The sequence below is a fragment of the Triticum urartu genome, chromosome 6A (genome assembly GCF_056163025.1).
Source record: "Triticum urartu cultivar PI428250 chromosome 6A, HENAU_Tu73, whole genome shotgun sequence".
Lineage (NCBI taxonomy): Eukaryota > Viridiplantae > Streptophyta > Magnoliopsida > Poales > Poaceae > Triticum > Triticum urartu.
In genome coordinates this window covers 566,259,105-566,282,454 of record NC_141878.1, presented here as the reverse complement: position 1 = coordinate 566,282,454, position 23,350 = coordinate 566,259,105, and the positions used below count along the sequence as shown (strand labels likewise).

The following is a 23,350-nucleotide window of genomic DNA, read 5'->3' as shown; positions in this document are numbered from 1 at the left end:
GTCCCGCGAACTCCCGATCCAAGTGCCGAACGGAGGGCACCTCCGCGTTCAACACACGTATGGCTTGATGGCGCATTCACCTCCTCGATCGAGCGAGCGATGGTGAAGTAGTAGCTCGAGTCCTCCGGTAGCACGACGGTGTGGTGGCAGTGGTGGTGGCGGAATCTCAGTAGAGCTTCGGTAAGCACTACGGAGAGGAAGAGGGATGCGAGGGAGATGAGAGGCAGCGCCGTTGCATGAAGATGTGCTCTTCGGGTGCGGATGCCCTCTCTCTACCTCTGTATATATAGGGAAGGGAGGAGGGGGTGGCACCCCTAGGGTTTCCCCTAGGGGGGTGGCGGCCAGGGTAGATGGGATCTCCCCTAGGGTGACTTGCCCCCCAAGCCGGGAGGTGGGAAGCCCTAGGGGAACACCCCTAACCCTCCTGGTTACGTGAGATGGGGTGAGGGATGGACTATGTACCGCCATTGCTCTAGCTAGGTTCCTTTTGATTTGCGAATTTATCAATCAAAGAGTGTAGTTTGTCTGCTCTCAAGTTTAGACACGCTGCACCGACAATGAACCGTAAAATTAAAAAAAAAACTTTGATTTGCAAAATGTGAGGCTTTTGTTCCATGAAAAACTTGATGTTCATTATAACATGTATGTATTGTATTGTTTGTTTCCAAAAATTTAGATAAATGTACTCTGCAAAAATATAAAATTTGTAGTGATGGATTTTCGGGGTTTTTTTTTTGAGGGGTCATCGCCACACTTTTGTTTAAATCTCAATGATGTTTTTTTACAGTTAAATCTCAATAATGTTTGGTACAAAAACAACAGTAGGGGTGGTATAGATAGGCCTAAGCCTTGGCCAAATCAAGCCTACTGATTGGGCCTTTATTTAACACAGTAAGAAAGAAAAAGCCCGATTAGACCTAAGGAAGGACCCACAATGATGATGTGTCGGTACCGGACTTCCTTGCCAGCCAGCATAGAACCCTGGCCTTGTGTTATATTTATACAACTCAGCCGCACCTCTATTCTATCTAATCTAAAACAAAAAAGGAAAAATACCCCAGATTGCATATCCCCTCCGCCGCCGCGCCCCCCTCTCATGGAAGGGATCCTGCAGAAGCATATGACGGATGCGAAAGAGGGGTCCCTTCCTCTTCCTATGAGCAAGAGGAAGCGGAAGGAGGCTGTGATGGATGCGGAGGACAAGAAGAAAGAGGAAGAAAAGGATAAGAAGGGTAAGAAGGAAGAAGAAGAAGAAGAAGAAGAAGAAGAAGAAGAAGAAGAGAATCAAAGGCAGCAGGAGGGAGGTGGGATTCTGACATGCAAGCTTTTCTCTGGTCTCTACATGTCCGACCTCACTGCCAAGGCCATCAGAGAGATGAACTACACCCACCTCACACAGGTAGATAGGTCTCGGCGAAAAACATTTATCTTTTTTTATCTACGTATTTGTTGGCAAGTCCATCCGTAATAGTATATAATTCATGTATTTGAATGCTTATTTTCTGCGCTAGCTGTTGGATTTTTTGTGTGTCTATCTATCAATGTAGAATAAACGTAATTAATAGCTAGCATATTCATTCATGCATGCATGCATGATTTTTGCAGATTCAAGCTAGATCAATACCGCACCTCATGGTAGGACATGATGTGCTGGGTTCAGCCAGGACTGGCTCGGGGAAGACGCTTGCTTTCCTTATACCCGCCATCGAACTGCTACACAACGCGCACTACACCCCTAGGAACGGGACTGGAGTTATTATAGTTTGCCCAACAAGGGAGCTTGCTATCCAGGTATGTACTGTACTTACTTATATTCAGAATTTCTCTTTTCATCCTTTGTATTTATTATGACTATTCATTCATACGCATTCACGCTTAACTATCCTTACTCATATTTTTTTTCATTTGCGCTAGACACACAATGTTGCCAAGGAATTAATCAAGTATCACTCACAAACTATCGGATATGTAATTGGTGGCACTAACATGAAAAGCGAGGCCAACCAACTTGTGAAAGGGATCAATCTGTTAGTTGCAACGCCGGGCAGGCTTCTGGACCATTTGAGAAGTACCAGTAATTTCAACTACAAGAGGCTACAGGTAATTAAAGCCACTCTGGCTTCTGTATGTCGTGTATTCCAAGCTCTGAGGAAATTTTTCTGTTGAAATATATATAGTGCACACTTTTGAATTGGCAGGCACATTAAATAAATGACAAGTGCAACCACCAATTTCATACTTCTCTATCTTTTCCTTGTTCAGGCATAATCAGCCACCTGATTATTTCACATAGTACGAATTCTTTCTGTACGTCTACCTTTTCCTTGTTCATGACTGCAAATCTTACCTGTTAACACTGAACTAGAGTGTGTGTGTGTGTGTGTGTGTGTGTGTGTGGAATTTCAGTCTACATTATTCCAAGTATATGCAAAATCGTAACTATCCTATCATGATGTAGTGCCTCATAATCGATGAAGCTGACCGCATACTTGAGCAAAATTTTGAGGATGACATGAAACAAATATTTCGACGTCTCCCTCGGGTATGTCATCATGCATCTGGCAATTTCATTTCATATATATGCACAGTGCATCCTTTAACTTTCCCGAAATTGTTATGCATCGTATGCATGCAGGATAGACAAACTGTTCTCTTTTCTGCCACACAGACTCAAAAGGTTAGTGGATCTGTTATCCAGCCTATTAAAACTTACCCCGATTTGTTCTATCAGCAGCAATGCTTATGTGATGTCATCGCACAGGTTGAAGATTTTGCAAAATTTACGTTTGGGGAAAATGAAGAAAGACAACGAAAACTTGTTTATGTTGGAGTTGATGATTCTGAATTAAAGGTATATATGGGAACTGTGTTCAACTCTCTTTTAAATTATTATATGTTTTTCGTGTATTTGGATGAGAAATAACTTTGGATGCTCTTACAGCCTACCGTGGAGGGCTTGCAGCAGGGCTACTGTGTCATTCCTAGCGAGAAAAGGTTTCTGGTTCTGTATGCTTTCCTAAAAAGGATGCAGACGAAGCAGGATGTGAAGGTCATGGTCTTCTTTTCATCATGTAGCTCAGTCAAATTCCATGCAGAATTTCTAAATTTCCTTGGGATAGAGTGTTATGATATCCACGGGCAACTAAAGCAGCAGAAACGCACTAGTACATTCTTCCAATTTTCCAAGATGAATAAGGGCATCTTATTATGCACTAACGTGGCAGCACGTGGGCTTGATATTCCTAATGTGGTAAGATTTTGCTTCTGGTTTTAAAATCATTGTATCACCTGACTAACTATAACTAACTAACGTAAGGACCATTTGCCCTGTTTAGGACTATATTGTGCAGTATGATCCTCCAGATGACCCAAAGGCAAGTGGTTAACCTTGCTAGATGAATTATATTGTCTGTTTTCTCACTTTTGCTAACTTGACATTGGAATTTAACTCGCAGGACTACATTCATAGAGTTGGTCGTACTGCCCGAGGTGATAAAGGCAAAGGACGCGCGTTATTGTTCTTACTACCAGAAGAAATGAAGTTGCTTATTTACCTACAGGTAATATGTGTCCCCTTCCTCCTCCTCTTTTATTAAGGAGGACCTTGAAGTATACACACACACACACACACACATACAGAAAGTTAAACAAAATTTGAAGTAGTTTGAAATATGCTAAGGCTTCAACTTCTCCAATAACTTGCATGCTTCACATAATTGGACCGAGGGAGTAACACATCTAAAGTTTGCTTGCAGGTGTCCAAAATTTCTCTGACTGAATATGCTTTCAGTGAAAAGCATGTGCCAAAAACACAATCGCTACTTGTGAGTGTTCCTTTTGCAACTACATCCTATCGTTTAAACGTGTAGTGTCATAACTCGAGTTTTTTGGAGCAGGAGAGTATTGTTGGTGGGAATTACTTTTTAAACCAGTCAGCGAAGGAAGCCTACAGGTCCTACCTTTTGGCATACAACTCACACTCCATGAAGGACATTTTTGATGTCCATCAACTTGATCTCAAGGTAAATATTTGCGACGTCCTTTCACAAGGTTCTGTCCTTGATTTTTGTGCACTTACCTGGTCAACATTTTCCCTCATTGCAAGTTGACATGGCCCTAACTGGTGGGGGGCATTTTGTTTCTGTGCAATTTTCTGTCCTCTGGCTATAAGTTTGTAAATTTACAAAATCTAAAGTTGTCAAGACGAAGCACAATTTTTTTATTTCCTTAACTAGAGTATCTCTTGAAAATATCAAGGTAGCTTCGGATGAGTGGTAAATACAAATTTTCTGTTTAAGAATAATGCTGATATCTCACCAACTCTGTCTTGCAACAACGACATGAGTTGAATTCCCGTAAAAAAACGACAGGTGTAGTTTTTCAATTGACACTGCACTGAATTATGAGGTTATATGTCTAATTCATTGCCGTCTTTCAGAAAGTTGCGGCATCTTTCTGTTTCAATAATAACCCTCCTAAAGTGAATCTGGACTTGGAGAGTAGTGCGTCGAGACACCGAAAGATGAGGAAGGTGGAGGGTGGAAAGAGGCACGGAATTACCCCTTCAAACCCCTATGGAAGGAGAGGCGCTCATGATGGCGTGCAGTTTGCAAGATAATTCTTGGAAGGATATATCAGCTAGCAGGGGCTTAAGATGAGATGCTGAAAGTCACCATCGTCTTTCATCCTTGTTTTTCGGTGTAGATCTCCAAATATTGTATAAGTTTGGATGTGATTTATGTTAAAGTAGCTTTATTCTTTTTCTGTAATGTAGCTTTATTAGAAAATAAACAAATGATACAGTTTTGATATATGTACATTGTCCCCTTGTTTTCTGCTTTTCCGCATGTCATCAACTCTGGCATGGTGCTCTAGATTAAATAGAATAAATTAAAGACAATCATCCATTTATCCATGAGATGTTAATTAGTCCGATGTGCATGCGTGGAGCTGGCATATCACATATGTAAGGTACATGTGCAGTGTACGCACGAGCTTTAGTAACCATAATGTGAATACTCATTATAGCATGTAAACATGCAAGTTTGGAGCCATATATGCATGATGTAGATGTTGATTTTAACTCACGTGGTTCATCACATGAATGCTACAACGGAAGTACTTCACGGACGATGTTCGGCTGGACGACACTCGGCCGACGGCTAATCAAACTGTATGCTACGGTGTAGACTTGCCCACGGATGGTTGGATATAGCGTGTCGTCCGGGTTTCGGTGGGAACTGTCCTCCGTGTAGCAATGCTCATGCTACAAAATATCAAAGACTACTGGTATAATACTAAAGGAAGGCAAATTTTAACATGGTCCCTCTTACCTCCTTTTTTTACATGTGAGGTAAGAAGGTAAGAGTCAATCAAGCCATTCATTGATGAGATCAACGGCTAAGATCTATTTTATACTCTTACCTCTCATGTGAAAAAAGGGGGTAAGAGGGACCATGTTAAAATTTGCCTTCCTAAAGACTACTGGTATAATACTAAAGGAAGGCAAATTTTAACATGGTCCCTCTTACCTCCTTTTTTTACATGTGAGGTAAGAAGGTAAGAGTCAATCAAGCCATTCATTGATGAGATCAACGGCTAAGATCTATTTTATACTCTTACCTCTCATGTGAAAAAAGGGGGTAAGAGGGACCATGTTAAAACTGCTCAGGAAGGAAACTCATGTGAATATATCTAGCACATTTGCCTTTAGGTATATTGTATTGCAGTTTTGAGTAGCTATAGTATTGCATCTTCGAAGACAAATATATTTTATGAACATGCTGGCATGGCCTTGAACAAAACCTTATAAATTATGGTTTGAGTAGGAATTATTTTAGAAAAATTACGAAGAAATACGCGCGGAAGAGTCTAGACGAGTGAGAAGTGTCCTCGATGTGAGGTTTGTGCATATTGTTCATTGCAAAACGCAAAGTAAAAAAATCAACTGTCATTCACTTTGAAGAGAAAAAAATTGGGTAATTGAAGTGTGTAATATTCCGAAACAAAGGAAAAAGTGTTTTGAGGTTTGTGCATATTATGCAGTGTAAATCATAAAGTGAAAAAATGGAATGATAATTCATTTAGAAGTAAAAGAATTTTGGATAACTGAAGTATAGACGATTCTAGGAGGAAATGTTATTGTATTTTAAGGTTCATGCACATAATAGTTCGGCGTGTCCTTGTGTGTGCCCGCGCTAATGTGACCCCACCTATAAGACTTTTCTCAGTAGTGCAAGGGGAAGAGTTTGCCTTAATTAGGTGTCGTTGACTTGTATACTATTTCCTCCGTCCCATAATGTAAGACGTTTTTGCAAACTAACATATAGCTTACAAAAACATCTTATATTGTGGGATGGAGGGAGTACTTATCTACACCAACACAAAGTAACACAACTAGAAAATAATTTCAAACTAGCAACAACCCAGGCCATTCACAAGATTTTCCTTGTAATATTCCAGCTTCAGTTTCTTCATCGGTTAAATTCTTGCGTTATTTTCATTCGGTCACAGTAACACCCTCCATGATCAATAGCAACCACTCTCTGATTCCTATCTACTCCTCTGCAGAATTACCAGAACAAGTTTATTTGGAGGGTCCACACACACACAAAAATTCTCTCAATTCCAGACCCAAAACAGGGAGAAAGAAAGAAAGAAAGAAACAAGAAAATGCTACTAGGGCAAGTTACCCGGTTAGAGGGAGTTGCATTATTCATTCATCTGTCGTCCGGCCTCCCCCCCCCCCCCCCCCCCCCTTGCAGCCTCACAACAAATACCATTCACATATTATACTTTCACGCAATGCAGCATCTCTATCTTCCCTTCCCTGGTTATTGTTATTGTTACTAGATGACCCGTTGCGCCAATGGCGCAAAGGGCGAGAGCAAACCATGCTTTCAATCCATGAGAGTAAGAATATCTAGAAACCAATCATTAACTCTTTGTAGAGTAGGGAAATAGATAAACGTATAATGTTCCTACATAGTGTTATATATTACATTGAAGGTTGGTTCATAGCGACAAAATCCTCACCACAGCTTGAGTCTTAGTCTGGATCATAGGGGTATATACCTTTCTTCTGCTATGGGTATATACCTTCCTTCTGCAGTGAGAAACACGCCATGCTTGTAACGCTCAGAAGTTCAACCACAACACCATGAATCTTTAGAAGAGCTTGTCTGAGATTACAGATAGCCATTGAAGAAGTAGCTCCAGCAAGAACATGGATTTTGTTAGATGCAACACGCGCTTCATCCACATTGTCGCACCCTTCCCTAGTCATAGTTGAAATGCGGAAATGCTTGATTTCTTTTCCTTTTAAGAGTAGCTTGTTTGTGACGCTTACATATGCCTTTTATTTCTTCTGCTCATAGTTGAAATCAACATGCACCTTGTGCTCTCTACATTCCATGAACCTGATGGCTCGAACAGCCGCACGATTCATCGATGACACCCTATCCTTACATACGGGGCTTGACCGCGCAATTCATTCTACTGAAATGTGGAGATGCTCCTTTGTGGGGTAAAACTCAACTACACGCATATCCACCCTGCTTGAGCTACTTACGAAGTAGACTGGTTTAGGAGCAAGAGCTTTTCAAACATTATGTCAGCCAGAAACTTGTTGGATAGCTCAACCAACTCCATGAGGAGCACTTTGAAAAAAGATAAATCCAAAGGTTAGGCACAAGCTGTAAATGGAGTGTATATTAAGAATGATGATCGAAAAAGTTTTAGCATGCATGACCATCAAGAATCTAATAACCCCTGAGCAAACCGATGACATGAGATTACAAGATCATAAATATAACAGCAGAGACATGAAATCAAATGGATTCAGGAATACAATGATACCTATGTCTAGAGGAAATCAAACGGATTTCTATAGCTTAAGTAAATTGAAGGCATTAACTTTGCGATTGTAAGCACAGAATGGAAGAATTGTACATATATTTTAGTAACCAATCGAGGAGGAATCAAGGTCAGGAAATCATATAATCTAATCTGATTATGCAAATATAATTTCCGTTGGCACGCACCAGTAGACTTGCGTATGGCGAATGAATATAGGCAAGATAGGCAATCATAAGCATAGTTAAAACCAGAACGAAAAGAGTTGGATCTGGAAGAGAGAAGGATGCTTCAGGGAGCAGGGCAACACATGTAGGAGATCATGGTCAGCTTTGTTGAAGAAGAAAGCGGATCGAAGACCTAAGAAAAGAAAGAATGGTCAACCAAAATGGAAAGAGAATGAGAGAGAGAGAGAGAGAAAGAGAGAGAGAGAGAGAGAGAGAGAGAGAGAGAGATCTCTACTGCAACCACTGTTAGGGTGTTGCTTCAGCATTTTATCTTCTCTCAGTTGTTTGCTTTTGAAACGGAAACTGTTTGAATGTACAAGGATCCAAATAAAAAAATTCAAATGCAACTAAAACCGACAGAGGCATTTTGGGAACTTCATTTAATTATCTTTGCACTAAATACTTGAATAAGTTCTCAAGTTTGAACTTCACTGGAAAATCAAATAAGATTACGTAATATGATCAATATATCCTTTCTTATTTGTTTTCGTTTGAATCAGAAACTGTCTGAACACATCTAAGGCCTTGTTCAGTTACACCTCTTCTTAAAAGGATTGGAGGGGATTTGGGTGGATTTTGACTTGTGGGAGATTATATCCACCTCAATCCCTGCCAAACCCCTCCTAAATCCCTGTCAACTGAACAAGGCCTAAAGCTTTTCTTAAAAATGGATAGGCCCATCCACTTGTTGATGCTCCTATAAGATGTGTGGGAGTCCCACAAGATTCAAATGCCTCAGGGATCTCCCCGACTGGGTAGTGGGAAGCGGGTATATACCTTTGTATTTCTCTAGTAATGCCACAACAAAGAGCAATTGTTGTTCTTGGACTAATATGCAAATAACATCAGCTCACGATTAATACGAAAAGGACAAATAATAAGAATAATAAGTGGACAAGATAATCTCCTTACAACAGATGGGTACAAATAAAGCGAGGATCCTATAACATATTCCCGTCTCAAAATAAGCGTCTCAACTTTGTATTAAAGTACTAAGGTTAAGACACTTATTTTGGGACAGGAGTACTACATATCTTTGAAGGATTGCGTCCTTTTCAACACCTTTTCATGTACTAAGGTTATCAGTCCAATATCAACATATGTGCCTTAATTTTGTCATAATACATATGTAAGAGAATCAACATATAGCGCACAATCAGATCTTATTTTTATTGATTAGAAGGTATCTCTAGACGCTATCAGCATACATATCTCACTCCCAAATAAACTACGGGTAAGAGTAACCATCTATTTGAAATTTCCAAGTCATTCTTCTTAAATATTACTCCCTCCGTAAATAAATATAAGAGCGTTTAGATCACTACTTTAGTGATCTAAAAGCTCTTAGATTTCTTTACGGAGGGAAGTGATCTAAACGCTCTTATATTTATTTACGGAGGGAGTATACCACATGGTATATGTCCATGTCAAAAATGGAAATCAGATGAAAAGAGAGTTGACATTAACAATCTCTAAGATAAGCTTAATCACACTGTGTCATTACACACTAAAAACTACAGGAAGGAAAACTCCCACCACATGGCTATGTATTTTCATCAGGTATGGCACACAGTTTATTTTACCATATTAAAATTGGGAGGGATGGCGATGATGAGATTGGTCAGTTCTCTAACCCAATCTATAATGAAAAATTTCTTATTTAGTTTTTTCAAAGTAAATATTGAAGACATGCTTGAAACATAGATTTTGTTAGAACAATAGTTGTTTAACAGCGGAAAATCACTTGAAATTCCCAATAAAATAGATATAGTAAATATGTCTGTTTTGTAGAAGAACTTACATGGCGGCCATATCCAGCACCATCACTAACTGATAGGCGAGCTTGACTATAAAGAGCGGAAAAACCTCTCCTAATCATTTTTGTAGTTCTCTTGAATTAATGGAACAAAGAAATAGGAAGAATAATGAATGGTTGTACACGAGCACTAAATTGGCAGCCTGCACACTTGTGTTTCTCTAAATTTTATTCCTATTATTCTGAATACAAAATACCTCTGGATTTAGCTATGCCTATAAGAAAAATGGAAGTAGCACAAGCATTTAATGAAACGGTGCAAAGACAAGCAAAAGAACAGTCCATTTACCTGAGCTGACGAGGAGAAGCACACGAGCAAGGCAGGCAAGATCGAGAAGGAGACCAAGGTGGATGTTAGAAAAAACAGGCTGAAACCAAAAAAACAACATGGTCAACACACAAACATTTCATCGAACGTGAAAACATGAAAACAACAATGATATGATTCGGCCAACCTTATAAAACAGAAGTTACCTTACCATGGCCAAAGGCCAGACCAATTGTTTAATACTTCGAATTTCCAAATCAATATTCTCATCTGCTTCTCCTCGCTATTTAGTCTCCATCTCTAGCATCTCTGGCTGTTGCAGTCCAATGAGCGAACATACATATTTTAGAAAATAAAAAGATTACTTGTGGAAGATCTAGAAGTGGGGAAGAACAAAATCTACAGCAGCCCAAGAGATTCAAATATAATATCAACTCATAAACCCGAGAGATTCCTTTTGGACTACATCACCTAGGCTGGCACCATACCAACTTTTACTTGTGGAAGATCTAGAAGTGGGGAAGAACAAAATCTACAACAGCCCAAGAGATTCAAATATACTATCAACTCATAAACTCGAGAGATTCCTTTTGGACTACATCACCTAGGCTGGCACCATACCAACTTTTACTTTGCAACACTCTGAAACATATCCGTACTCTCTGAAACATATCCGTACTTTCCACTTAGAGCGTCCTCCCAAATATAATAGTGTTACAACCCTGATACATAATATAGTGCAAGAGGGCTCACAGATCGATTGCTGGCTCACAGTACAGGGTGGTATGCCATCGACAAGCTAAGGTGATAAAAAAATTGGTGTATTTTCTCTTATGGGCAAGGAAGCAAGAGTTTCGCTATTACAAATTGTAAGAAACTGATAATTAGAGCAGATTACTTGTCCCCTGCCACTTGCCCTTCTCACCGGCCTACTCCTTCCCCCTGTAGCCGGCCTCCTCCCCCTCCCCTGCAGCTTGAATGGAGAAACAAATTTAACCAATGTATTATACAAAGTATGACAGCTGACGGAAGTGTTGTGACAGAATAATAACAAATAAAACAGCTCATAAGTTGCCTTCAGATGTTATATAAGGTGTAATTGCTCTAAACCAAATTCTTACTGCAGACTCATTCAAATTCTTTTTCAGAGTTTCGGTATACTGAGCTGCTGCTTCCTGATATTTTCTGTTGTAGAAGGGTTCATTGCCTGCAACATGCATAGTGGGGTACATTCAGATTCCAGAGAAGAGAGCCTTTGGATTAGCAGGGGACATATTTGCTAGCTAAAATCTGAATCTTGTTAGGCAATTGTTTGTGCAATGTGAATTCACTGTCTGAGTTGGTGTGCAGGTTTGCTATCATTTTTTGTAGCATAGGCATGGTGTTCTGGTTGCAAGTGAACGTAGCTGCAAAAGTGAGTTGTAGCATTGTTTGCCTGGCTCAGCTGATGAATTTGTTGTAGCAGAAACGACAACAAAAAAACCAGGTTGAACTATCCATGTGTCTCGCTTTGAACAGAATTACCCCCTCTAATTCATCCATGTGTACAAGTGAACTGACACCAAATCCATCTGATTGGAATTCGTTACAGAAGAAACAAAATAAAGGGCATCCGTTTCCATCCATGTAAAGTGAATCCACCTCCAAGGGATCAGATGAGAACACCCCCAAACCAAACCAATCTAGTGAGCTAGGTGAAAATTAAATCGTTGCAAGCAAGCAAGGAAGGGATGGTCGCCATCTTACCACCGCTGTTGAACTTGATGCTTCAACAGCCAGCGCGGTGCTGCTGTTGATGCAGGGGCGGAAGCTCGTCGGAGAAGGCCGACTGCACCATGTCGTGGTTGTATTGGTTGCTGCGTACCCGGATGCCGGCACGTGTCCTTGGAGATCGAAAACAACAGCATCGTCGTATGAGCTTGAACTTTTCCTGAAAGCATGACACATAACAAAATCATCTTGTGTAATGAAAAATGTGACTGGTGTCATCTTAAGTAGTCAATAATATATCTGAAGAAACAAAAGCATGTGCCTAGGCACCAAAATTCAGCAGGTATGTTTTTACTTGTCGGTTATAGCGAGACTGAATAGGATGAGGAGCTTCACTAATAAAAAGAGATGCTACAGCTAAATGGAAGTGAATGTATCGCAAGGAAGGAAGAGTTTCGCTATTACAAATTGTAAGAAACTGATAATTAGAGCAGATTACTTGTCCCCTGCCACTTGCCCTTCTCACAGGCCTGCTCCTTCCCCCTGTCGCCGGCCTCCTCCCCCTCCCCTGCAGCTCCACCCTATCCCTACGGGAGCGCCGCCTGTAGCTCTGCCCCCGCTGATGGACCAACACCAACCCACGAGCAATTACCAAAGGGGTTGAGAAGGGATGAGGCTAGCAGATGCTCACCTCGTGCTCCTCCTGCTTGGCGGAAGAGGCAGCAGTGCACGAACTCCAAACTCCAATCGCCAGGTCACGCCCGACCTTTCCGGCGCAGGCCGACGCCAGCGGAGACCCTCCGAAGCCGCACCTCCCTCTCTCTCTCTCTCTCTCTCTCTCCTGCAGATCGAATCCAGCACCGCCGCCGTCACCGGTAAGCTCGCCTCCGCACCGGCGGCGGACAAGATGCGATGGGGGAACGACTGAGATGGGAGGAGGAGGCGGCGGCTAGGGGAAGCCGGGGAGGCAACTGAGGTGGGAGGAGGAGGGGGCGGCGATGGGAGGAGAAGGGGCGGCGGCTAGGGTTGTGAGGAAGGACGCAGGTACGCGGTGTGAGGAAGGACGCGGGGTCGTTCATTTTTCTTTCGCTCTTGCCCGCTCTCGCCCGAGTCGCTGAACTATTCACAGATGACGTGGATGACGCGGTTGTGCCTAGCATATCCCTTGACCTTTCGCTATTACCAATTGTAAGAAACTGATAATTAGAGCAGATTACTTGTCCCCTACCACTTGCCCTTCTCACAGGCCTGCTCCTTCCCCCTGTCGCCGGCCTTCTCCCCCTCCCCTGCAGCTCCACCCTATCCCTACGGGAGCGCCGCCTGTAGCTCTGCCCCCGCTGATGGACCAACACCAACCCACGAGCAATTACCAAAGGGGTTGAGAAGGGATGAGGCTAGCAGATGCTCACCTCGTGCTCCTCCTGCTTGGCGGAAGAGGCAGCAGTGCACGAACTCCAAACTCCAATCGCCAGGTCGCGCCCGACCTCTCCGGCGCAGGCCGACGCCAGCGGAGACCCTCCGAAGCCACACCTCCCTCTCTCTCTCCTGCAGATCGAATCCAGCACCGCCGCCGTCACCGGTAAGCTTGCCTCCGCATCGGCGGCGGACAAGATGCGATGGGGGGCGACTGAGATGGGCAGAGGAGGCGGCGGCTAGGGGAAGCCGGGGAGGCGACTGAGGTGGGAGGAGGAGGAGGAGGGGGCGGCGATGGGAGGAGAAGGGGCGGCGGCTAGGGTTGTGAGGAAGGACGCAGGTACGCGGTGTGAGGAAGGACGCGGGGTCGTTCATTTTTCTTTCGCTCTTGCCCGCTCTCGCCCGAGTCGCTGAACTATTCACAGATGACGTGGATGGCGCGGTTGTGCCTAGCATATCCCTTGACCTTTATACGTTCAATTACTATTATTACATAAACCATATAGGCCTTGCCTGCCTCTCAGGACTCGGGAACCACTGGAACAGCAGCTGAGCCCTTGGGCTTGGCCGCCACTTCCGCGAGAGACGGGCAGCTCCGCGGCCGCGAATGGATCTTGTCGCTCAGCGACCGCCTCCACTTCCTAGCCGTGCTTCTCTTGCCACCAGGGGTAGCGGCAGCCGCAGCACAAGAGCGCGCCGTGTCAGGAACATGTGTGGTAGTATCAACCTTGGACAGGCTTCGCAGAGACTCTAGATGTTTCCTCGGCGTGCCACGGTTATTATGCTGGCTGCCGTCCGGAAACCTGTTGCTCAGGCATTTGCTTAAGCCGGTGTGCACCATGATGCCGTCGTCGCTCAGATAACCATTCTCCATACTGTCTCGCATGGCCAGGTCGTCGTATTCCTCGTCCACAGACCCTTCCATCTGCCACTCAAAGCACCCACAGATATGTATGTATGTTAAGCAACTTAGTGTAGTAACAATTAGTCAAGCATTTTTTTTCGACTAAAAAGGGAAGAAAAAAAAGCTTTGTTAACACAAAATGAAGGTAAATAAATAGGCTGCCACGCCTCACCTCATCATGGTTTTCGTCGTGATCTTCTTCACTTAGGTCCTCATCACTCCCTGAATTAGGTGGAGCATCAGCTTCTTCTTCGTCGTCGTCGTCACTGCCAGATGCTGCTGCTGACTCTTTAATCTACAAGTCCCCGACAAACAAAAACATATAAATCAGCAATTATAAGATACTAACAAATTTGATGGTGTTTCTCTGTTGTTCACTCACAGAAAGATGTAGCAAGATCAGACAAGTTAACGCTACCAGATAGTACAAAGTTAAATTGCTACTTACCTCTTTATGATGTCCATCGGCCTTCTTAGGGGAGCCACCGGATGAAGATGCAACATGGCTGCTGCTACTGCCTTCATTACCATTGATCCACGAGCCTTCGACACTTCCAGCTTGACTTGTACAGCCTGTGTCGGTAGGCCATGCACTTATCCCAAAGGAGCCAAACTGGAGATTCACCGACTCCGCCCTTCCAATGTTCAGAGGTCCATATATTGGGTTTCCTAGAGATTTCTGGTCTCCGCCACCTTGGGAACCACATTTCCCATCCCCATCACCCGACTCAACCAGCCAAGCCTTTGAAATGGATCCATCCACATCAACGATGGCCATGAGCCCATGAGCTTTCTCGAGGATCCTAGGCGTTGGATTAATTTGAACATCCCCTTGGAACTCATGGAGTTGGCAACACATTGGTTTTTGTACTCTTCATTTACAGCCGCCGCTGTGTTTGTGTCAGCGTTATACAACTGCTCTCCGGTAGCTCGCCTGCGGAGGCAGCTAAAGAAGGTGGCATGGATGGAAGCCACGCTCCGGTCAACATTAGTGTTGTTTACCTTGGGAACTAGGTATTTGTCAGCTCGACTACAGAGGTACTCTTGGATGGTTCTAATGTTGTTGATGTATTTGACATACTTATTTTTGGTTGGGTCAAGCGTCATGTACTTTGCACGTACAGCAAACCTCTCGGTGTGCTTGCCCTAATTGGATATGTAGATCATAAAAGGAATTATTGATGGATGTTTCTTCATTAAGCCCATCTGAAATATTGGAATTATTTGACAACTTCATACTAAATAAATATAACAGGGGAATCAGAACACATGGATCATGAGATTATGATTCCACCTTAACTGGAAAAGAAACCGAAAACAGAGCATTTTCGACATAATTGGAAAGAGCGAGAATAGAAGGAAAATGTACACAAGAAAAAAATGTTATGGTTTTCCGTAGCACGTACCACAAAATTAAGGCTCAAGTGAACACCCTCAACAACGGCCAATTCTTTGCGATCTTCCCACGCGGTGATAAGCCGATCCAGACTGTCGACGACCATCTCACTCTGTGCCTTATAACCTTCTATAGCCATTTGTTTCTTCCCAATTGGTTTTCCCTCAACCTTGTCTCCACCGCCCTCATAATCCATACCTGAGTTGCTTGAGACACCCGAGCGTTTCTTGGCTTTCCGCCTGGCTTTTGCTTCAGAAACAGCCACCGGGTCCAGGCATTCACCTGCATGATAAGTGGATGCCCAGAGAAGGGGGTTTTCCTTCTCGTCAACAAAGCTCCGCATCATGTGGCGAATGGAATCTGTGGAAACTACAGTGGTGATCCCTAACCTGCTCCCATGTTGAACAGATACATAAATTGGAATATAATGCTTATAATTTTGAAACGAGAGAAAATAAAGTTGGGTGCACAGGGCATGATGCTCTGTTTCTGAAGAAATAGTTTAGCGTTTCTGCTTGCTTGCTTGTAGGACAAATTTGCAACATAGCAGCTAACTGAAAAGGAATCGAGTTATTGATAGCCTAAATACTAGTACAAGATGATGCTATCCAGATCAATAAAGAAACACTAAACTATTCATAAACCCTAAGAAAGTTAAAAGGGGATGTGTGTGTGTACCAGCAAAGTAGAAAGAGTGGATTTGCCGCAACCACTAGTTCCGCATAGAAGAACCGTGACAGACTCCTTTCTTTCACGAATCCTAGGGAGGGAAGAGATTAGAAAGGAATAATATTATCAGATTCCTCTGAAAGTTGGTTACCCTGCCCTGCCCTGCCATGAGTGACATGTGTGGTGGGAATTCAATTATGATTTACATACATAGTTGCATTGTAAACAAGGGAAAATCAATCTGGTTTTAGCTCCTGACAGACAGATGAGATGTGATCATATCAGATGGCAACAACTAATTTGCCACTAGGTAATATATACATACATAGAGAATCAGTGTGTGTTGATAATAATGTATGTAAGCATGGAACAGGAAGTAGATTACTACTCTACTCTACTCTACTCTACTCTAGATGATGAGCTCATGTGTGTGTTGTTTTTCTCAAAGTGTCTAGACCAAATTGATCCTCCCTCATGAAATGTTTGTTAAAAGAGAAGATTGGAAAAACATTCCTCCTCATGTAAGTATGAGATTGGTACTAGTGAATGGGGGAGCTTGGCAGACCTGCAGGCTAGGGTGAGGTGGTTCATCTGGTTTGGGGCGAGGTACTTGTAGAGGGCCAGGGCCTGGCACACCAGCTGCAGGAACAGGTCCCTGGGGATCCGACGCTTGTAGAGCTCGAACTGGAACTGCCTGGGGTTGGTGGCCGCGTCCGGCAGCTCGTACCGCTGCACCCCTTTGCCAGGGCCTTGGCCGCCGGAGCCGGACATGGCCATGAGCATCTCCATCTCCGCTGGGTCGCCACGGACCACATCGAACACCCGCAGGCTAATCTTTTGATTTAAGAGTGAATCCAAATCGAAATCAAAATCGGAAACAGAGGGGGCGGAATGGAATCAGAGGGATCGAATCAGGCCCGGCCCATAGGCCGGGCAAACGGGGCGCCCGCCCTGGGCCCCGGGGAGGCAGGGGCCCCGGGCCAGCTAGTATTCTTTCAGGCAGCCCATACATGAAAAAAAATTAAGGCCTAAGAAATCGATCGTAGTCTGTGTGCACTTGACCCGCGACTCCTTCCCCAATCGCAGGCTCAGCGCCGCCGGCCGCCCCTACTACGCCTCTCCGATTCCAGTGTCGTGGCCGGCCATTAATGGCGTGATTCCCGAATCGGCTCTCCTTTCTTCTCAACGCTCTGCTTGTTCCCTAGACTTTGGAGAGAGACCAAGAGGGTAGATGTTCTCTTTCAAGTAAGTCTGTTCCGTAATTCAGAGATTCATTGATAAATAGCTCTGCGTTGGATTCCACATCGCACATCCATCAAATCTACATGGGTCTTCTTCTACTCTTCATTGGATCCAAACGTGGGAGTGCGAGGGTGCTCAGGCAGGAGACTAGAGAAGGGAGAAATTTTATTCATCTCATGGCGTTGTATTTTTGTCCGTGCTGATTACTGCAGCATACGGATCAAGCCATCTACATCCATCATTTCGTTTCCAGGTGATGTTGATCCTTGCATTAACCATTTTTATGCAGCTTATTTAGTGACATGTCTTCAAGAAATTATTTTTCCGGTACTGGAATCCCAAAAGGGATCAATTGCTAAGTTCTTCAAAACTAGTAATTCTTTGAGGGAATCTGCATGTTTTGATCATCATAGTATAAACATGAAATAGTCAGTTTGCTTTGCCATGCCTTATGCAGGATAGTTTGGAAGAGGTGAGTTATTATTTCGGTGAAGAATTTTTATGTGAAGAACATGCAGATTGGGGAGGATCTAGAAACAAATGTGAGTTGATGCATTAGTTTTATATCTCATGGTAACACAAATGTTTTAAGTAGCAACCACTTTCGACAAGGTCATTTGTTGTGCAGAAAAAGAAATGCCTCCATTGACAATTACGAAATCAATGTTTTGTGGAGCTCTATTGTTTCATTACCATCATGATACAGTTCTCTTGATCGATAAATAGTTGTACTGTCAGTATTAAGAGTCCAAAGATAATCGATCAATGCTATGCATTAGATATTTAATTTGAGCTTTTGTGTTTCAAGAAGGGCCCCTTGTTGCTGTCTTGCCCCTGGGCCCCGTATATCTATGGGACGGCCCTGGATCGAATCCAAGAGGGGAGGGGAGACCTCGAATGCGTGCCTTGGCTTGCATCCCATGAACTGGAGCGTGCTGTGGAGGAGGGAGCGCGTGTAGCGGAAGGAGGAGGCGCCACTCTCGTCCACCACCACAATGTACAGGAGCTTGTGTCAGGACCCGCTATGTTTGCTGAGCAAGAACTAGGGTTTTGAGAGAAGAAATGGGGAAAGTTCGCCCAGATCTGAGAGGCTTGTATTAACTATAAGTATTGTTTAGCCATTGCAGCAATTCAATAGAAGATTCGATGACCAGGACAGCCACAACCCGGCAACCTTTATAGGTGGAAGGCGCTCCCGGCAACAGCCTGAAAAGTAACAGTAACGGCATGAAACGGAACATTTACGATCTAACGGCTAGCAATGAACATTTTAAAGTGAGGCGCGATCTCAACCATTCTTCTACAGCTAACTGAAGAGATAACTGCACTCGCTTCGGTCCTGACATTGCTCCCTCCTTGAGTTTCGACGTGTCCTCATGGCGTAGCTGTTGCTTCTCGCCACGCTCATGTAGTGTTACTGAAGAACTCCGGAAATATGCACTTGATAAAATTTGCGTCTTCCCAAGTTGCATCCGTTGACGACAAGTTTATCCATCTGATAAGCCACTGCACGACCAACATGTTTTGTCGAGGAACTTGTCGAACTTCTAGAACTTCCTCTGGTCCCACTTTGATTGTTCCATCCTGGTTGACGAGTGGAAGATTAGGGTCAGGTATCGACTTGTCCCCAATGTGCTTCTTTAACTGGCTCACATGAAACACTGGTGGATTTGCACCCCACTAGGTAGCTGCAATTTGTAAGCTGCATTTTCCACTTTCTGAATAACCCGAAATGGACCATAGTATCTGTTTTGTAGCTTCAAAGCACCCCTGAATCCAAATGCTGCTAATCTGTATGGAGCCATTTTTAAGTAAATTGGGTCTCCCACTTGAAAACTTCTTTCAATTCTTCTAGTATCTGCATATTTCTTCATCCTGTTTTGTGCCAACACCAGATTATCATTGAGTTGCTGTAAAATCTGATGTTTGGCAGTTAGGAAGTCCTGTACTTCTTCATCCTCAGGTCCAGGTATTGCCAATTTTGATATGAGGGGAGGAGGGAATCCATACAGGGCCTGAAATGGGGACATTTTGATTGTAGTGTGATAAGTTGAATTATACCAGAATTCTGCCAATGAAAGCCATGATAACCACTTAGTGGGAGCAGATGTAGTCATGCATCTCAGATAAGTCTCCAAGCACTGGTTAACACACTCAGTCTGGCCATCAGTTTGAGGGTGATAAGCAGTATTGTATCTGAGGTCCACTTTAAGTGCAGAGAAGATATCTTTCCAGAGTTGGCTAGTGAAAATTCGATCTCTGTCAGATATGATGAGTTTTGGAGGACCGTGCAATCTAATTATATTATCCACAAATGGTTGAGCCACACTAAGTACTGAATAAGGATGAGACAGTGGTATGAAGTGAGAGTATTTGGTAAACCTATCCACTACTACCATGATCACATCCTTTCCTTGTGATTTGGGTAATACCTCAATAAAATCCATTGAGATGTGCTGTCAGGCCATGTCAGCAACAGGTAGAGGTTCTACCAGTCCAGGTTGCAAACAATTCTCATTCTTAGCTCTCTGACATACAGGGCAAGTAGCAATGAAAGCTTCTACAGTTGCCTTCAGACCAGGCCAGTAGAAGATGCTTTTTACTCTGTGATAAGTTGGTCTTCTCCCTGAGTGACCACCCATAGGATAACTATGTAAGGCTGCAAGCAATTTATACTGTAATTTAGGGGAGTTGCCCACATAAATTTTTCCCTTTGTATCTTATAATTCCAGCTGCTAGAGAGTAATCTGGCAACTTGTTACCCTCTTGAAGGAGGAGTTTCTCCAGTAGCTGCAAGCTAGTAGGATCTTGCTGATAACTTGCCACTAGATCTTCTGCCCATGTAGGAGTAGATGCAGAGATAGCCATGCATTTAGGAAGAACTGTTGACAGTGCATCAGCAACTTTGTTTTGAATGCCCTTTTTGTACTGAATAGTAAAGTTGAATTCCAACAACTTCATCATGAGTTTGTGTTGAACCCCTTCAGTGATTTTCTGATGAGTGATAAACTTTAGGGATTGCTGGTCAGTTTTAATGATCAACTCTTTCCCTAACAAATAGTGCCTCCATCTTTTCAGTGCTTCAAGTATTGCTAGGGCCTCTTTTTCATATGTAGACATAGCAGCATTTCTAGGGAATAAAGATGAACTGTAATAAGATATTGGTCTGCCTTGCTGCATTAAAATAGCTCCAATTCCCTTCCCTGAAGCATCAGTTTCCAAAATAAATGGTTGAGAGAAATTTGGCAGGGCCAAAATAGGAGCAGAGGTCAAAGCTTGTTTCTGTTGTTGGAAAGCTTGTGTATGTTTAGGCAACCAATGAAAATTTCCCTTTTTCAGCAAATCATGTAAAGGCCTGCAAATTACACCATACCCTTTTATAAATCTTCTGTAATATCCAGCCAAACCCAGGAAACTTCTGAGTTTAGTGATATTCTCAGGGACAGGCCACTCAGCTATAGTAGAGATCTTTTGTGGGTCTGTGGCCACTCCTTTTGCAGAAATCACATGTCCTAGATATTCCACTTGTGGAGCTACAAAAACACACTTGGACATTTTGGCATACAGTTGATGTTCTCTTAAAAGTTCCAACACCAACTTTATATGTTCCAAGTGTTCTTTGAGGGTTTTGTTGAAGATTAATATATCATCAAAGAATACCAATACAAATTTCCTCAAATAAGGTGCAAATATGGTGTTCATTAATTCTTGGAATGTGCCAGGAGCATTAGACAGACCAAAGGGCATTACCAGAAATTCAAAATGTCCCAGGAATGTTCTGAAAGTTGTCTTGTGTATATCCTCAGGTGACATTCTGATTTGGTGATAGCCAGATCTCAAATCCAATTTGGTGAAATGATTTGCCCCATGCAATTCATCCAAAAGGTCCTCTATAACAGGTATAGGAAATTTGTTCTTAATTGTAAGAGAATTCAGTTTTCTGAACTCTGTGCACAGCCTCATTGGTCCATCTTTCTTTTCTACTAACAACACAGGAGCTGCAAAGGGACTTTGACTGTGTCTGATGAGATGTGCAGCCAACAACTTTTTGATCTGCTCCTCCATTTCCTTTTTCTGATTTTGAGGCACCCTGTAAGGTCTGACTTGTGGTGGAGTAGCACCATCCACCAGAGGGATTTTGTGGTCCAAGGCCCTATGAGGAGGCAGTGTTTTAGGTTCCTCAAATAGGTCAGCATACTCCAACAGTAATTTCTGTATTTGTGGGGGAGTTTTAAAATCCTCTGGTGCATCCATGAGTATATTGTGGATTTGACACAAGAAAACTTCAGGTCCCTTGTCTAACAGTTTCTTTACTTTCTTAACAGGCACTTCCTTCACACTAGCTGAAGTACTGAACATTGCTGTAGATACAGTCTGCTTTCCTCCATGTGTGAAATTGAATTGTTGTGCAGGAATATCAAAAGAAACAGGGCTCACAGCAGTAAACCAATCATATCCCAGAATTGCATCATGACTTGGTAGTGCCAGAGTTCTAAAATTGTGGGAAAGTGTCATTTTAGAGATCTGAAACTGATAGTTAGGGACAACTGCAGTAGATGTCAGTATGCCTCCTCCAGGTACTGCAATTCTTCTAGGTTTGACAGGTAACAAGTTGCAGTTTGCTTTAACTGCAAAATCTTGATTTATGAAAGATGTGGTGCTACCTGAATCCAACAGTGCAACTGCTCTTTTCCCATTGATATGAATAATCACTGTAGGTGTTGGAACTGCAAGTTGCTGTCCCATTGCAAAAGCATATATGAACATAGCTTGATCACCTTCAGCTACTTGCTCTGTCTGCTCTTCTAACAGTTGCTCCTCAACATCATAAGTCACTGGTGTTGGGGATCGTTGCAGAAATTAAAAAAATTCTACGCATCACCAAGATCAATCTATGGAGAGACTAGCAACGAGAGAGAGGGGAGTGCATTTTCATACCCTTGAAGATCGCGATGCGGAAGCGTTACAAGAACGCGGATGAAGGAGTCGTACTCATAGCGATTCAGACCGCGGTTGATTCCGATCTAAGCGCCGAACAACGGCGCCTCCGCGCTCAACACACGTATATCCCGGGGACGTCTCCTCCTTCTTGATCCAGCAAGGGGAGAGGAGAGGTTGAGGGAGAGCTCCGGCAGCACGACGGCGTGGTGGTGGAGCTTGCAGTTCTCCGGCAGGGCTTCGCCAAGCACTACGGAGGAGGAGGAGGTGTTGGGGAGGGAGAGGGCTGCGCCAAGGGAAGGGGTGCGGCTCCCATGCGCCGATATATAGGGGTGGAGGGGGCTGGTTTCTTGCCCTCCAAGTCCATTGGGGCGTTGGCAAAGGTGGGGGAAAGAAATCCCATCATTTCCCTTCCCCACCGATTGTTATCCCCCTTTTTGTAGGGATCTTGATCTTATCCCTTCGGGATATGATCTTATTCCTTCTAAGGGGGGATCTTGGTGCGCCTTGACCAGGGGTGTGGGGCCTTTCCCACACTACCCACGTTCATGTGGGTCCCCCCATGCAGGTGGGCCCCACTCCGGAACCTTCTAGAACCTTCCCGGTACAATACCGAAAAATCCCGAACATTTTTCGGTGGCCAAAATAGGACTTCCCATATATAAATATTTACCTACTGACCATTCCGGAACTCCTCGTGACGTCCGGGATCTCATACGGGACTCCGAACAACATTCGGTAACTGCACACGAATTCCCATAACAACTCTAGCGTCACCGAACCTTAAGTGTGTAGACCCTATGGGTTCGGGAATCATGCAGAAATGACCGAGACAACTCTCTGGCCAATAACCAACAGCGGGATCTGGATACCCATGTTGGCTCCCACATGTTCCACGATGATCTCATCGGAT

At 43.5% G+C, this 23,350-nt stretch overlaps 1 protein-coding gene across 1 annotated transcript; it reads left to right on the top strand.

Moving 5' to 3' along the window:
- The first annotated feature begins 1,052 nt into the window (after nucleotides 1-1,052).
- LOC125516948 (DEAD-box ATP-dependent RNA helicase 27-like) lies at nucleotides 1,053-4,618 on the top strand. The gene is made up of 12 exons (XM_087527238.1): nucleotides 1,053-1,399; nucleotides 1,606-1,791; nucleotides 1,915-2,100; nucleotides 2,459-2,542; nucleotides 2,636-2,677; nucleotides 2,762-2,851; nucleotides 2,942-3,250; nucleotides 3,336-3,374; nucleotides 3,456-3,560; nucleotides 3,756-3,824; nucleotides 3,897-4,022; nucleotides 4,439-4,618. Exons 1-12 carry the CDS (start codon nucleotides 1,097-1,099, stop codon nucleotides 4,616-4,618), a joined length of 1,719 nt encoding a protein of 572 aa, XP_087383364.1. The 5' UTR covers nucleotides 1,053-1,096.
- The last annotated feature ends 18,732 nt before the right edge of the window (nucleotides 4,619-23,350 follow it).

Excerpts from the sequence above, each read along its gene's own strand:
- LOC125516948 (XM_087527238.1), top strand. The coding sequence starts at position 1,097 with ATGGAAGGGATCCTGCAGAAGCATATGACGGATGCGAAAGAGGGGTCC. Across the intron at positions 2,852-2,941 it reads TTGATGATTCTGAATTAAAG|CCTACCGTGGAGGGCTTGCA; the intron begins GTATATATGGGA and ends ATGCTCTTACAG. Across the intron at positions 3,825-3,896 it reads CAAAAACACAATCGCTACTT|GAGAGTATTGTTGGTGGGAA; the intron begins GTGAGTGTTCCT and ends TTTTTGGAGCAG.